The sequence below is a fragment of the Bos indicus x Bos taurus genome, chromosome X (assembly GCF_003369695.1).
Source record: "Bos indicus x Bos taurus breed Angus x Brahman F1 hybrid chromosome X, Bos_hybrid_MaternalHap_v2.0, whole genome shotgun sequence".
Classification (NCBI taxonomy): Eukaryota; Metazoa; Chordata; class Mammalia; order Artiodactyla; family Bovidae; genus Bos; species Bos indicus x Bos taurus.
In genome coordinates, this window is record NC_040105.1 from 105867220 (window position 1) to 105880113 (window position 12894).

The 12894-nt window shown below is 38.5% G+C and overlaps 1 protein-coding gene and 1 long non-coding RNA gene across 2 annotated transcripts; one reads left to right on the forward strand and one right to left on the reverse strand.

Annotated features, from left to right (window-relative positions):
* Nucleotides 1-1961: 1961 nt before the first annotated feature.
* PABPC5 (poly(A) binding protein cytoplasmic 5) lies at nucleotides 1962-6602 on the reverse strand. Its single transcript, XM_027534440.1, has 2 exons — nucleotides 6355-6602; nucleotides 1962-5805 (listed from the first exon to the last, which is right to left on the reverse strand). Exon 2 carries the CDS (start codon nucleotides 5663-5665, stop codon nucleotides 4517-4519), a length of 1149 nt encoding a protein of 382 aa, XP_027390241.1. The 5' UTR covers nucleotides 5666-5805; nucleotides 6355-6602; the 3' UTR covers nucleotides 1962-4516.
* LOC113887347 lies at nucleotides 6541-9646 on the forward strand. Its single transcript, XR_003509713.1, has 2 exons — nucleotides 6541-6628; nucleotides 9394-9646. It is a non-coding gene; the product is annotated as an uncharacterized LOC113887347 (long non-coding RNA).
* Nucleotides 9647-12894: the final 3248 nt, after the last annotated feature.

The following is a 12894-nucleotide window of genomic DNA, read 5'->3' on the forward strand; positions in this document are numbered from 1 at the left end:
CTAAAGTGACTTAGCACACATTCATGCACGTGTTATCAGTAGCATTATGTTACAAGTACCAATCTATGTAAGCAATTTGTTCTTAATTATTTCTTCATAGGATAAGATTTTTTTTAAATGGCTTATTCTCTAATAACATTTCTCTTGCCAAATACTGAGAAGAGAATTGGAAGGCAAACAAGTGGAGAGACATAATCCATAGATTATGAACTCAGTAATTCAACAAGTAATCATGGAATGCTAACTATAGTCCAAATATTGTCACAGGTGCTGGGAACACCTTTATCATCTATAATCAGTCATTTATTGATAAATTCCTAACTATTCCCTTACATTAGGCCATTTATTCACAAATAAGATGGTATTCACTCCACTCCTAAATATTCCCTTAAAAAGTATTCTTATTCAACATTTTTTTTCCCTATGGGCTAAAAATATCACTTACACATGTAACATCTTATTTTTCTTCTTAACTATGGATTCAACCAGAAAAGCACCAGGATGCTTGAAACTTCCTGTACAGAAAATCCTTCCCTGGGCTTCCCTGGTGTCTCAATGGTAAAGAATCTGTCTGCCAATTCAGGAGACACGGGTTTGATCCCTGGTCTGGGAAGATCCCACCTGCCACAGAGCAACTAAGCATGTGCACTGCAACTACTGTGCTTGTACTCTAGAGCCTGGGAACCACAACTACTGAGCCCACATCCCCTAGAGCCCAGTGCTTCCCAACAAGAGAAGCTACCACAATAAGAAGCCCAAGCACCACAACTAGAGAGTAGCCCCTGCTTGCTGCAACTAGAGAAAAGCCCCCACAGCAATGAAGACCCAGCAGAGCCAAAAATAAATAAAAACAAACCTTTTAAAAAGCTGGAAGAAAAATATGTGTAATAAGTCATCGGAAAAAAAGAAATCCTCCCCCAAATAACCTCTAATAATGATGCTTGCAATCACAAAAAATATTCTGAATTTCCTTCTCCCTAGGCACATTTGACGGAGAAGGCAATAGCACCCCACTCCAGTACTCTTGCCTGGAAAATCCCATGGACAGAGGAACCTGGTGGGCTGCAGTCCATGGGGTCACTAAGAGTCGGACACGACTGAGCGACTTCACTTTCACTACTCACTTTCATGCATTGGAGAAGGAAATGGCAACCCACTCCAGTGTTCTTGCCTGGAGAATCCCAGGGATGGGGGAGCCTGGTGGGCTGCCATCTCTGGGGTCGCACAGAGTCAGACACGACTGAAGGGACTTAGCAGCAGCAGCAGCAGCAGCAGGCACATTTGAAACCTGTACAAGTGACTATTTTGAAAAGCTAAAAAAAAAATAAAAATAAAAACAAAACAAAACAAAAAACACATTGCATTAAATAGTTCAGTATTAAGTTGATCATTGATAATACAGTTTTATTAATTTTTACTAATTATCTCGGGCTAGAAAATAAATAATAACCTATTTTTTAATGCTTTGTTACTGATTTAAGCTGTTCCGTTCTTTGGCACCTCCTTGGAAGCCTAAACTATTAGAAATGTATTGAATGTAGCTAAAAATGAAAAATACAAAATTGAAAAATTTACCCAGCTGTTTGTGTTTAAATAAAGATTACCTTTCCTTTATATTTTTCAACCCTGCTTTTTATGTCCTGAATTTACAGAGTACTTTTGACTGATCTGCAGAGTCCTAACATGTATGTTTTATCTGTACCTAGCCACAATTACTGCTTTTCTTTATACTGACTAGCTTTTTCAAAACATTAATAATTTAAATACTTAAATATTTTTCCAAAGTGTATAAAATGCTTATATTTGAAGTTTTTAGCTTCTATATATATTTCATGATTCATTCTGAATCAAAGTATTTGCGAAGGTCTTAACACTGACACTTCAGGTTTACAAATTCAAATGAAAACTGGCAATAGGGGAAAGGAATAGAGAGCACATATGGTAAAATAATTATCAATGTATTGATAAGTACTTTAAATTTTATTTGAAGTTTCTTCCTTTTCATATATTTTATGATCACATTGATGTAAACAAGTAGGCTCATAAAATATGAAAAATTATATTCCGTTAGTTTTTTTCTTTTGTCAATTTAAATGAAGAATATATCATTAACACTTTACAAATTTTAGGTACATATATATCAATACGATGTGCATTTTTGTTTTTCTAGTAGATTTATGCTTTTACATGCTATAGATAATTTTTGTCAAGCTCATATAACTCATACTGTTTTTAACCAAGGATTTTCATTACAGCATTGTTTACAAACATAGAAAATATTGAAAAACATATAAATCTCATTTAATAATGAAGTACTTAGATAAGATATAGTACATCCACACAATGGAATACTATGTAGTCACTAATTGATGATACAGATAGATTGGTATTTATTGACATGAACAGATGATTATGTTTTGGCTTAAAATTAAAAGCAAAACAAAACAAAACCATACATATATTTGCTTTTTTTTTTAAAACAGAGTGTGTATACATAGGGGAAAAGGCATGAAAGGATAAGCACACACTTAAAAAGTTAATAGTGGTTGTCTTGGAACTATGGGAATTTTACTTTCTTCTTTGTAAGTTTCTGCATCATTGTACTTTTTTTTTACAAGGAGCATGTATTATGTTTATAATCAATAAAAACCATAATTTCCATTTGAAAATGTTTGATAATGAATATACAAGTAGTCTGTAGATAAACAATTACATGAAAACAAGTTATTCTGATTATTTTATGGGCAAAGAGTTAACAGAAGTGTTAAAAAATTATATATTTATATTGTTTTATGTATGCAAGATTTCTACATACAGAAATAAAAATCAACTGACAATAGAGATAAAATATTTTCTTATGATTGGATTTGTGGTATGAGTCAATGCTATTTTTAAAAAGTAATAATTTAAGTTTTACATAAATTAAGTATTTATTTCTCTAACTCAAAATGGATTTGAACTGGCATATATTAACAGAAAGGCAATTCCAAAGAAAAGGGCTTCCCAGGTGGTGCAGTGGTAAAGAATCTGCTTGCCATTGCAGGAGACACAAGAGACATGGGTTCAATCCCTGGGTCAGGAAGACCCCCTGGAGTAGAAAATGGTGACCCACTCCAGTATCCTTGCCCAGAAAATTCCATGGACAGAGGAGCCTGGTGGGTTACGGTCCACGGGGTCTCAAAGAGTTGAAGATGACTGAGTGACTAAACAGAGCAGCAGCACAATCCAAAGAAAATAAGAAAGTAAGTGTAATACAGATTGAAAGGTAGATGGGTGTGGACAAGAGGGAACTACAAGTGAAACACAGAAAATCCATCATATAGAAGTCACAGGGCAAATAACATAACTGCAACATAGAACAGAATATTTTTTCATAACTTGCAAGTAGCCAGACAAAAAAGAGAATCATACTGGATTAAGAGATCTCATATGATGGAGGTATGCTACTTAATCAAGAGAGAGGACCTTTTCCTTAATTTTGAAACATCTGTGAATATTATCTTGTGAATATATTCAACAGTTTACAAGCGGTAATAACAAGTTTAATAGAAGTTATTCTTCAAAGTAGTTTTCAACATCATTACATGGAGTATTTACCTTTTATACTGATACGACAAAGGCTGAAGGTAATCCTAAAATTAACTATAGACAAAGGCAATTTAGTGTTGTTATTCACCTTTTTTGTTAATTAAACACAATCCAAATATACATACTAAAGAGTTTAGCAAAACGAGCGATAAGAATGCTCCTTAGCCTGTCTTCAAATATTAAATCTCTGAGGAAAGGTTTCTAAGATGAAACTTAGAATTAAAAAAATCAATCTTTAAAGTGTTAATCTTCTAATGTACTGATTGGTAAAGTACCAATATTCTTATTGAAGTTATAAAGTTAATAGTGGAAACTCTCAAAACTTATTCAAATCCACTATGAAGTCTGTGGTATGCCCTCAGTATAATAAAGAAGGGAAAATATAAATAAATAAAAAAAGGAAAAAGCTCACATCTTTAAAAGGGAATATTCATTTTAAATAATAATTTAAAGTCAAATTATGCATAAACATTAACTGGATCACATACACTTTCCCCTGCTCTACTGATTTCTCAAAAAGCAAGTTAGAAGTTTTCACTGTGATAGACTCAGATGTAAGGACCTAATGAAATTTTATTTCATTAGGAGAAATGAAATTTAGTAGTATTAGCGAAATAAGGAAGGACATATGCTCAATTAACTCATGTTGATTAGTTTAGGACAAGTTTGTGGAGGAATAAACTTTATTCTATATACTCCTAAGGATATTATATCGAAAAATAGTACAAAATGACAGTTTTACAATTAGAAATTATGTTCTTCACTAAAATGAACAAGGCTTTCTGGTTTCACTTTTTTTTTTTTTTCCAAAAGAAAGTATTCACTTAAAAAAAACCTGTTAATTGACATAAAATAACCTCTTATCACAAAGTAGCCCAAACTAAGTAGGCACCAGCTTAAGGCTGAAATAAATTGAGCATTCTTATCCTCACCACCTGCGCCTGGCCTGGCCCAGAGTGACTTGCAGAGGCTTGGAGCCCACTATGCGACCATTCATCTCATCTACTGCTTTGGTAGCCTCTTCAAAAGAGGAGAAGCAGATAACACCAAACCCTTTGCCTTGCCCCACCTCCACCATCACTTTGGCCCGACTAATTGACCCAAAGGAAGAAAATTCCTCCTTCAGTTTTTCATCATCAATGGTCTCGTCCAGGTTCTTAATATAGATAGGCACCCCTGGAGGCCGACTTTTTTCTTTTAATCTCAGCCGCTCAAATCTTCTCCTTAACTCAGCAAGACGTTCAATTTTCTTCTGTGCTCGCCCTACATAGAGCACTTTCCCATCGATGGACTTTCCATGCAGATCTAACACAGCCTTTTGGGCAGCCTCATGTGTCTCATATCTCACAAATCCAAAGCCTTTCGATTTCCCACTGGAATCTCTTATTACCTTAACGCTTTCAGTTGGCCCATACTCGCTGAAAAGTTCCTTCAGTTTGTCGTCATCCATGTCATCTCCAAAGTTTTTAACGAAAACATTAGTGAAAGTCGCTTTATCCCTAGTTCTAACTTCAGCAGCCCTCTCTTCCGGAAATTTGAATCGGCCAACATACACCTGGCGGTTGTTGAGCCGCACTCCATTCATGTGCCAGATGGCCCTATTGGCAGCGGCCAGGCTGTCAAAGTGCACATAGGCATAACCCTTAGAGCCATTGTCATCGCATACGACTTTGCAGGAGAGAATGCTCCCAAAAGCTGAAAACAGATAAAAAAGGGCCCTGTTGTCAATGGATTTGTCCAGGTTTTTGATGAATATATTTCCAATTCCAGACTTTCTTAAGCGATCATCTGGCTGAGACCACATTAGACGGAATGGTTTGCCATTAATCAAATCAAAATTCATGGTGTTCAGTGCCCACTCAGCATCCGCAGGAAAGCGGAAGTTAACGTAGCCATAGCCCAGGGGGCTGCGGGTCACCGGGTCACGGCAGATTCGAGTGAAGCGCAGAGGTCCAGCAGGCCTGAACTTTTTATATAACATGTCCTCAGTAACATCTGGGTCCAAGTCACCCACATACAGGGCAGCCTTGAGGTACTTCTTTTTCTTGCCAGCAGGATTAGGCTCCCCACTCCCCATCTCTCTGAGCACAAGGAGAAGGCTCTCTTGGGAGAGAAAAAAAGGCTGCTTTCTCTAAGCTATGGGCCAAACAGCTGTTCACAAACAGAAAAAAGCCAAGGCGAAGAAAGCTAAAAGCAGACTCAGAATCACTGTTGAGGCTGAGAAAAGGAAGTTCAGAAACAGCTGGTCAGCAGGCTCAGAACAAACGCATCAGAGAAAAAAGCACCCCAATAACGAATCTATTCTCCCTAAGGGGGCTTAGAATTTCCACCCATTCAGATCTAAAATCAGTTTCAAAAGCCAGTAGTAGGAAAGAAATGTCCCTTCCCCCGATAAATAGTAAGAAATCACTAAGCAGCAGGCTGGCTTCCCACATCTAGCCTTGTCGACAGAGGCCTCACGACCGATTTTCTGCATAAAAATAGGCCTCAAGCTCCCGTGGGTTTAAAATGATAGCAACAAGGGCAGGGGCCGAACGTGTATTCCTCCGCCGGCTGCCTGGCCGGTCGGTCTCAGGCGGGCTCGCAGCTCACTAAGGCCGCGCTATAGACACTCAGCGTCAGCGAAAGGGCAAACTGGACACTTGGTGCCCTGCGGCCAGGCAGGAAGGCTGCAAGCAGCGAATCGCGCAGAGAAACAGACAGACAGACACACGCGCCGGGGACCGGAGACCGCCCAGATACCCAAGATGCCCACTGGGTACGGACCGAGTGATGCGCGGTGATTTCGGCAGCCTGAGACTCGCGGCGGGTCCGGAGGGACTGACTGGCGGACGCGCACTGGGTCAGCTCAGACGCGAAGCGGTTCCGGACAGATGCGGGGCGGAGTCAGGAGAGAAGGGCAGATGCCCGGCGGGCGGGCAGAGCGCAGACGGATGGACAGGGATTGTTCCCCGCAGGACAGACTGAACCAGGGACTAAAAAGCCTGTAGCTGTGGTGGGGCGAGCCGACGGGCGGGGCGCAAGGAAACCCGGAACCGTGGTAAGGAACTTCCCGCTTCTTCCCGCTTGCTCTCTGCCAAGATGTTAAAAGATAGAGAAATTGAAAAGGTTTCTAGATTTTTTTTCTTAGTTTTGAAAATATATTTATTAATTTAAAATATTACGTTTAGGCTGCTGACCCCAAATTCAAGTCAAAGGAGGTGACGACCTAGGTGGAGAGAACTGTCAAGTTGTTTTATTTATTTATTTATTTTTAACGAGTTCCCTAAATCGTTTCTTCTTAGGAAATAAGATATAGGTTGCCTACTTTCCTGAGTGCATTGGAAAGTCAATTGACAGCTGTTCTGGACTCCCAGTCCAGTGCTAAATGATCACAGGGTCAAATAAAACACATGCCCATTTTGTAATTGGCTTTTATTCTTACTCCATTAAACTTCAGCATAATGGTAGCATTATCCCGAGGTAATAGTCAAAGTTCCTTTTTGCTGCTCCAGTAATACTGCTGCTGCTGCTAAATCGCTTCAGTCGTGTCCGACTCTGTGCGACCCCACAGACGGCAGCCCACGAGGCTCCACCGTCCCTGGGATTCTCCAGGCAAGAACACTGGAGTGGGTTGCCATTTCCTTCTCCAATGCATGAAAGTGAAAAGTGAAAGTGAAGTCACACAGTAAGTGTCCGACTCTTCGTGACCCCATGGAGTAGAGCCTACCAGGCTCCTCCGTCCATGGGATTTTCCAGGCCAGAGTACTGGAGTGGGTTGCCATTGCCTTCTCCGTCCAGTAATACTAAGGTTTTAATAATTGGAAAGCCATAAAATGACTTTTAATGGTACTTAGTGAGCGGCTCAGCTGGTAAAAAATCCGCCTGCAATGAGGGAGACCTGGGTTTGATCCCTGGGTTGGGAAGATCCTCTGAATAAAGGAAAGGTTACTCACTCCTGTATTCTGGCCTGGAGAATTCCATGGACTATCCATGGGATCACAAAGAGTCTGACACGACTGAGCAGACTTTCACTTTCAGTGCCAGAAAACGTTGAGGATGTGCTGCCTCCATAATCATGAATTACAAAATCTTAAAGAGATAAAAGCTGTAATAATTAATGTTCACAGGTGAAATAAACACATAAATATATAATCACTTTACATAATTTGTAATTTCAACTTGAATTGTCAACTTTAAACCATTGTAGGGAACAATGCTATAAGATTAGACTCAACTCAGAGCTTTCCCAAGATCTTTCTTTAGAGTTTGCAGCAAACTGTTTTGGGAGAAGACTGTTACCTTATCTTCAGAAAATCGCCAATGTCTGTAATGCACAACTCAACCAGCCCATTCCTTAAGACTTCCCCTCAAAAAGAAAATCCAAACAAAACATGTCACTACAGTTAGACTGGAAAGGATCCTGGGAAAAAATTATGCAAGAGAAGGTGTGTGTATGTGCTCAGTGGTTAAGTCCTGGCTGACTCTTTGCGACCCCATGGACTGTAGCCCTCCAGGATCCTCTGTCCATAGGATTTTCCAGGCAAGAATATTGCAGTCAGTTGCCATTTCCTCCTCTAGGGGATCTTCACCCCAAACGGTGTTGTAGTAAGAAGACATTCCTAGAATAAAAGGCTAAATTCATGTGTTGTTTCATTTTTTACAGTTTCTATTAGACAGTATAGTTGACGGAAGATGACAGTTTTCCCTTATTATTTACTCAAATATTTTGTAATTTTCTTTACTGAGCTCTTGCTTGCTTTCTAGGATTCTTGCTTAGCTAAGACATGGAGACTGTGAGAGAAAAACAAATACAAATTAAAAAAAGTTATAGAGATCAGATCAGATCAGTTGCTCAGTCATGTCCGACTCTTTGCGACCCCATGAATCACAGCACTCCAGGCCTCCCTGTCCATCACCAACTCCCGGAGTTCACTGAGACTCACGTCCATCAAATCAGTGATGCCATCCAGCCATCTCATCCTCTGTCGTCCCCGTCCCGTCCTGCCCCCAATCCTTCCCAGAATCAGAGTATTTTCCAATGAGTCAACTTTTCGCATGAGATGGCCAAAGTACTGGAGTTTCAGCTTTAGCATCATTCCTTCCAAAGAAATCCCAGAGCTGATCTCCTTCAGAATGGACTGGTTGGATCTCCTTGCAGTCCAAGGGACTCTCAAGAGTCTTCTCCAACACCACAGTTCAAAAGCATCAAATCTTTGGCACTCAGCCTTCTTCACAGTCCAACTCTCACATCCATACATGACCACAGAAAAAACCATAGCCCTGATTAGACGGACCTTTGTTGGGAAAGTAATGTCTCTGCTTTTGAATATACTATCTAGGTTGGTCATAACTTTCCTTCCAAGGAGTAAGCGTCTTTTAATTTCATGGCTGCAGTCACCATCTGTAGTGATTTTGGAGCCCAGAAAAATAAAGTCTGACACTGTTTCCACTGTTTCCCCATCTATTTCCCATGAAGTGGTGGGACCGGCTGCCATGATCTTCGTTTTCTGAATGTTGATCTTTAAGCCAACTTTTTCACTCTCCAAGAGATAGACTAATATAAAAACTGGTCTTAAAATAGTACCACATTGACCAACACGCAGAAACACTTGTGAACACGTGCTTACTTTATTGTCCTTAGAACATAAACTTTATAAACATCTTTCCTCATAATCTTAATTAACAATGGGCTAGAATTTGTTTTTATTTTTCGGATTTAAAGCTATTACTTTAAAACATGTAAAAATGTAAAAAATTTTAACTGTAAAAAATGTAAAAACTGTAAAAAATGAAACAACACATGAATTTACCCTTTTATTCTAGGAATGTCTTCTTACTACAACACGCTTTGGGGTGAAGATCCCCTGGAGGAGGAAATGGCAACTGACTGCAATATTCTTGCCTGGAAAATCCTATGGACAGAGGATCCTGGAGGGCTACAGTCCATGGGATCTCAAAGAGTCAGCCAGGACTTAACCACTGAGCACATTAAAACAACAACATAAAGCCAAGAGAATAATTCCCAAAGTATTATCACTAAAATAAAATCAATATTTTATTTATGTAATGATCTAAATGCTGTCCCTATTCCAATTCATTTGTATGTATTTTCTCTAATATTATAGATGAAATGGAGTTGTTGAAAATAATTATTTTCAAAATCACCTCTTCTCTATACTTAACAGCCATTTGGGGGTCATTACAATATAAACATTTTAAACTAGGGCTTCCCAGGTGGCACTAGTAGTAAAGAACCTGCTTGCCAGTGCAGGAGATATAAGAGATGGTCGGTTTGATCCCTAGGTTGGGAAGGAAATGGCTAACCCACTCCAGTATTCTTATCTGGAGAATCCCATGGACAAAGGAGCCTGGCGGGCTCCAGTGCATAGGGTCGCAGAGTCAGACATGACTGAAGTGACTTAGCACAAAATAAAAAACTATATTGAACATTTTGTCAGATCAAAAATCGGAAATTTAGAACTGTTGTGAAATAAATGAATTTTAATAGAGTTCCCTCTGCAAAGCAGAGGTTTATGGGGGAAAGGGAATAATTTTCATCTATAATGTATTTAATCATTTTAATATTTATATTGAAAACTGTCTCTGGAATAACAATCAGATGTAGGGCGTTTCTCTGACATTTTTATTATATGTGAAAGGCGAGTTTATAGTCTACATAAACCTGATCTGTATGTTAAATCCATTAAAAATCCCTGCCCAGATTCCTAAGGCAGTTGATTGAGTATATCTGAGTCTTTCTAAATCTGAGAAATATTTTTCATGAGGAAGGACTCCTGGACAACTGGCATTCTAAATACATCCCACCACATTGTTATGTACAGTTGGTAGTAATGTGTCAGCATGAGTGGAAAAAGAGAGTTGGAAATTTATATTTTTCAGCCTTATCTTAGCAGGCACTTGATCCTGTGTTTCCCATTAAAAGTCTGACTTGTGCAAGTTGCTGGGATTTCACAATGAAAATAAACTACCTGCTCTCTTGAATGAAGTCTGGGATGACTGAAAAAATATGATAAAGTAAAACCTTTTTTAAATAGAACTTCTCATTTTTTTAGACAAAGAAAGGAAAATTGCAAAAAAAAAAAAAAAAGGCATTAAGAATGCAGTATCAGCAGGCATTTCTACAATAAGTTTTAGAGCCAGTAGTAGTTCTTTTACTCTATTTCCAAATATTTTATCCTGATCCATGAATATTTATGCTCTGGATGATAATCCTGAAGGCCCTTTGATAATACTTTTTATCATAGAAAGATTAAACTGTGTTTATTAGAATGTACTTATTAAAGTGAGAAAGTAAATAAAACTGGCAAAGTTTCAACAGAATTTACAATGAGACAGGATTTATGCTAAATTGTAAATAAATCAGAATATCACATTCCTCAATATTTAACCAAAACTTCAGTATTTTAAATTATAGTGCTATAGTTTAGATATTTATTCAAATGCTGTGGCTATAATTCATACATTTATGACTCTAGGTAGTTTATTGGAAATTAAGATCCTTCTAAATAAAATAATTGTATATAAAACTCTGAATAGACTGGATTTTGAATGAATGCCTAGTAATTGCATAAATTTACATTGTAGTATCCCATGGGTTCATTTTAAACTAATAGGATCCAATTAAAAGAGCACTGTAAGTAGACACCTAACTAAACCTAAATATATGTTAAGTTGTTTAAGTTGTTAAATAAGCAAAGTGATAAAATATAGCCTTGTCATACTTCTTTCTTAATTTTGAACCAGTCTCTTGTTCCATGACTGGTTCTAACTGTTGCTTCTTGACACACATACAGGTTTCTCAGGAGACAGGATTTTGTTTAATGTTTTTTAAAAATATATTGAACATATATTTATTTAATCTGTTATTAAATAAACATTTTAGTATGCTTTTAATACTCAGATTTATTCACAGTTGAATGCATGATTTTTTAAAATTCAACAGGGATTTATTTAATGAGAGAAATGGAAAAAAAAAAAACTGTTAAACTTTCAGATGTATAAGCTGGGTTTTGAAGAGGCAAAGGAATCAGAGATCAAGTTGCCAACTTTGTTGGATCATGCAGAAAGGAAGGGAGTTTGAGAAAAACATCTGTTATACTCCTGCTTCATTGACTACACTAAAGCTTTTGACTGTGTGGATCACAACAAACTGTGGAAAATTCTTAAAGAGATGGGAATATCAGACCACCTGACCTGTCTCCTGAGAAACCTGTATGCATGTCAAGAAGCAACAGTTAGAACCAGATATGGAACAAGTGACTGGTTCAAAATTGGGAAAGGAGCATGACAAGGCTATATTTTGTCACTTTGCTTATTTAAATTCTGTGCAGAGATGGGCTTTCCCAGTAGTGCTAGTGGTTAAGAACCCGCCTGCCAATGAGGGAGACATAAAAGATGTGGGTTTGACCCCTGGGTCAGGAAGATTGCCTGGAGGAGGACATGGCAACACGCTCCAGTATTCATGCCTAGAGAACCCATGGACAGAGGAGCCTGAGGGACAGAGGACATTCCACAGTGTTGCACAGAGTTGGACACGACTGAAGTGACTTAGCATGCACACATGCACAGTACATCATGTGAAGTGATGCGCTGGATGAATCACAAACTGGAATCAAAATTGCTGAGTGAAATAACAACCTCAGATATGCAGATAACACTACTCTAATGGCAGAAAGTGAAGAGGAACTAAAGAGCCTCTTGATGAAAGTGAAAGAGGAGAGTGATAAAGTTGGCTTGAAACTCAACATTCAGAAAACTAAGATCACGGCATCTGGTCCCATCACTTCATGGCACATAGAAGGGGGAAGAGTGGAGGCAGTGACAGGTTTTATTTTCTAGAGCTCCAAAATCACTGCAGATGGTGACTGCAGCCATGAAATTAAAAGATGATTGCTCCTTTTAAGGAAAACTATGACAATTCTAGACGGTGTATTAAAAAGCAGAGGCATCACTTTGCTGACAAAGGTGTGTAGAGTCAAAGCTATGGTTTTTCCAGTAGTCATGTACGGATGTGAAAGTTGGACCAGAAGGCTGTTCACCGAAGTATTGATGCTTTTGAATTGTGTTCTGGAGAAGAAGACTACTGAGAGTCCCTTGGACTTAAAGAAAAACAAACGTCAATCCTAAAGGAAATCAACCCTGAATATTCATTGGAAGGACTGTTGGTAAAGCTGGATCTCCAATATTTTTGCCACCTGATTGGAAGAATTGACTCATTGGAAAAGATCCTGATGCTGGGAAAGATTGAAGGCAAAGGGAGAAGGAAGTGGTAGAGCATGAGATGGCTAGATAGCATCACTGACT

Coding starts and splice junctions, on each gene's coding strand:
- PABPC5 (XM_027534440.1), bottom strand. CDS start 5,665: ATGGGGAGTGGGGAGCCTAATCCTGCTGGCAAGAAAAAGAAGTACCTC.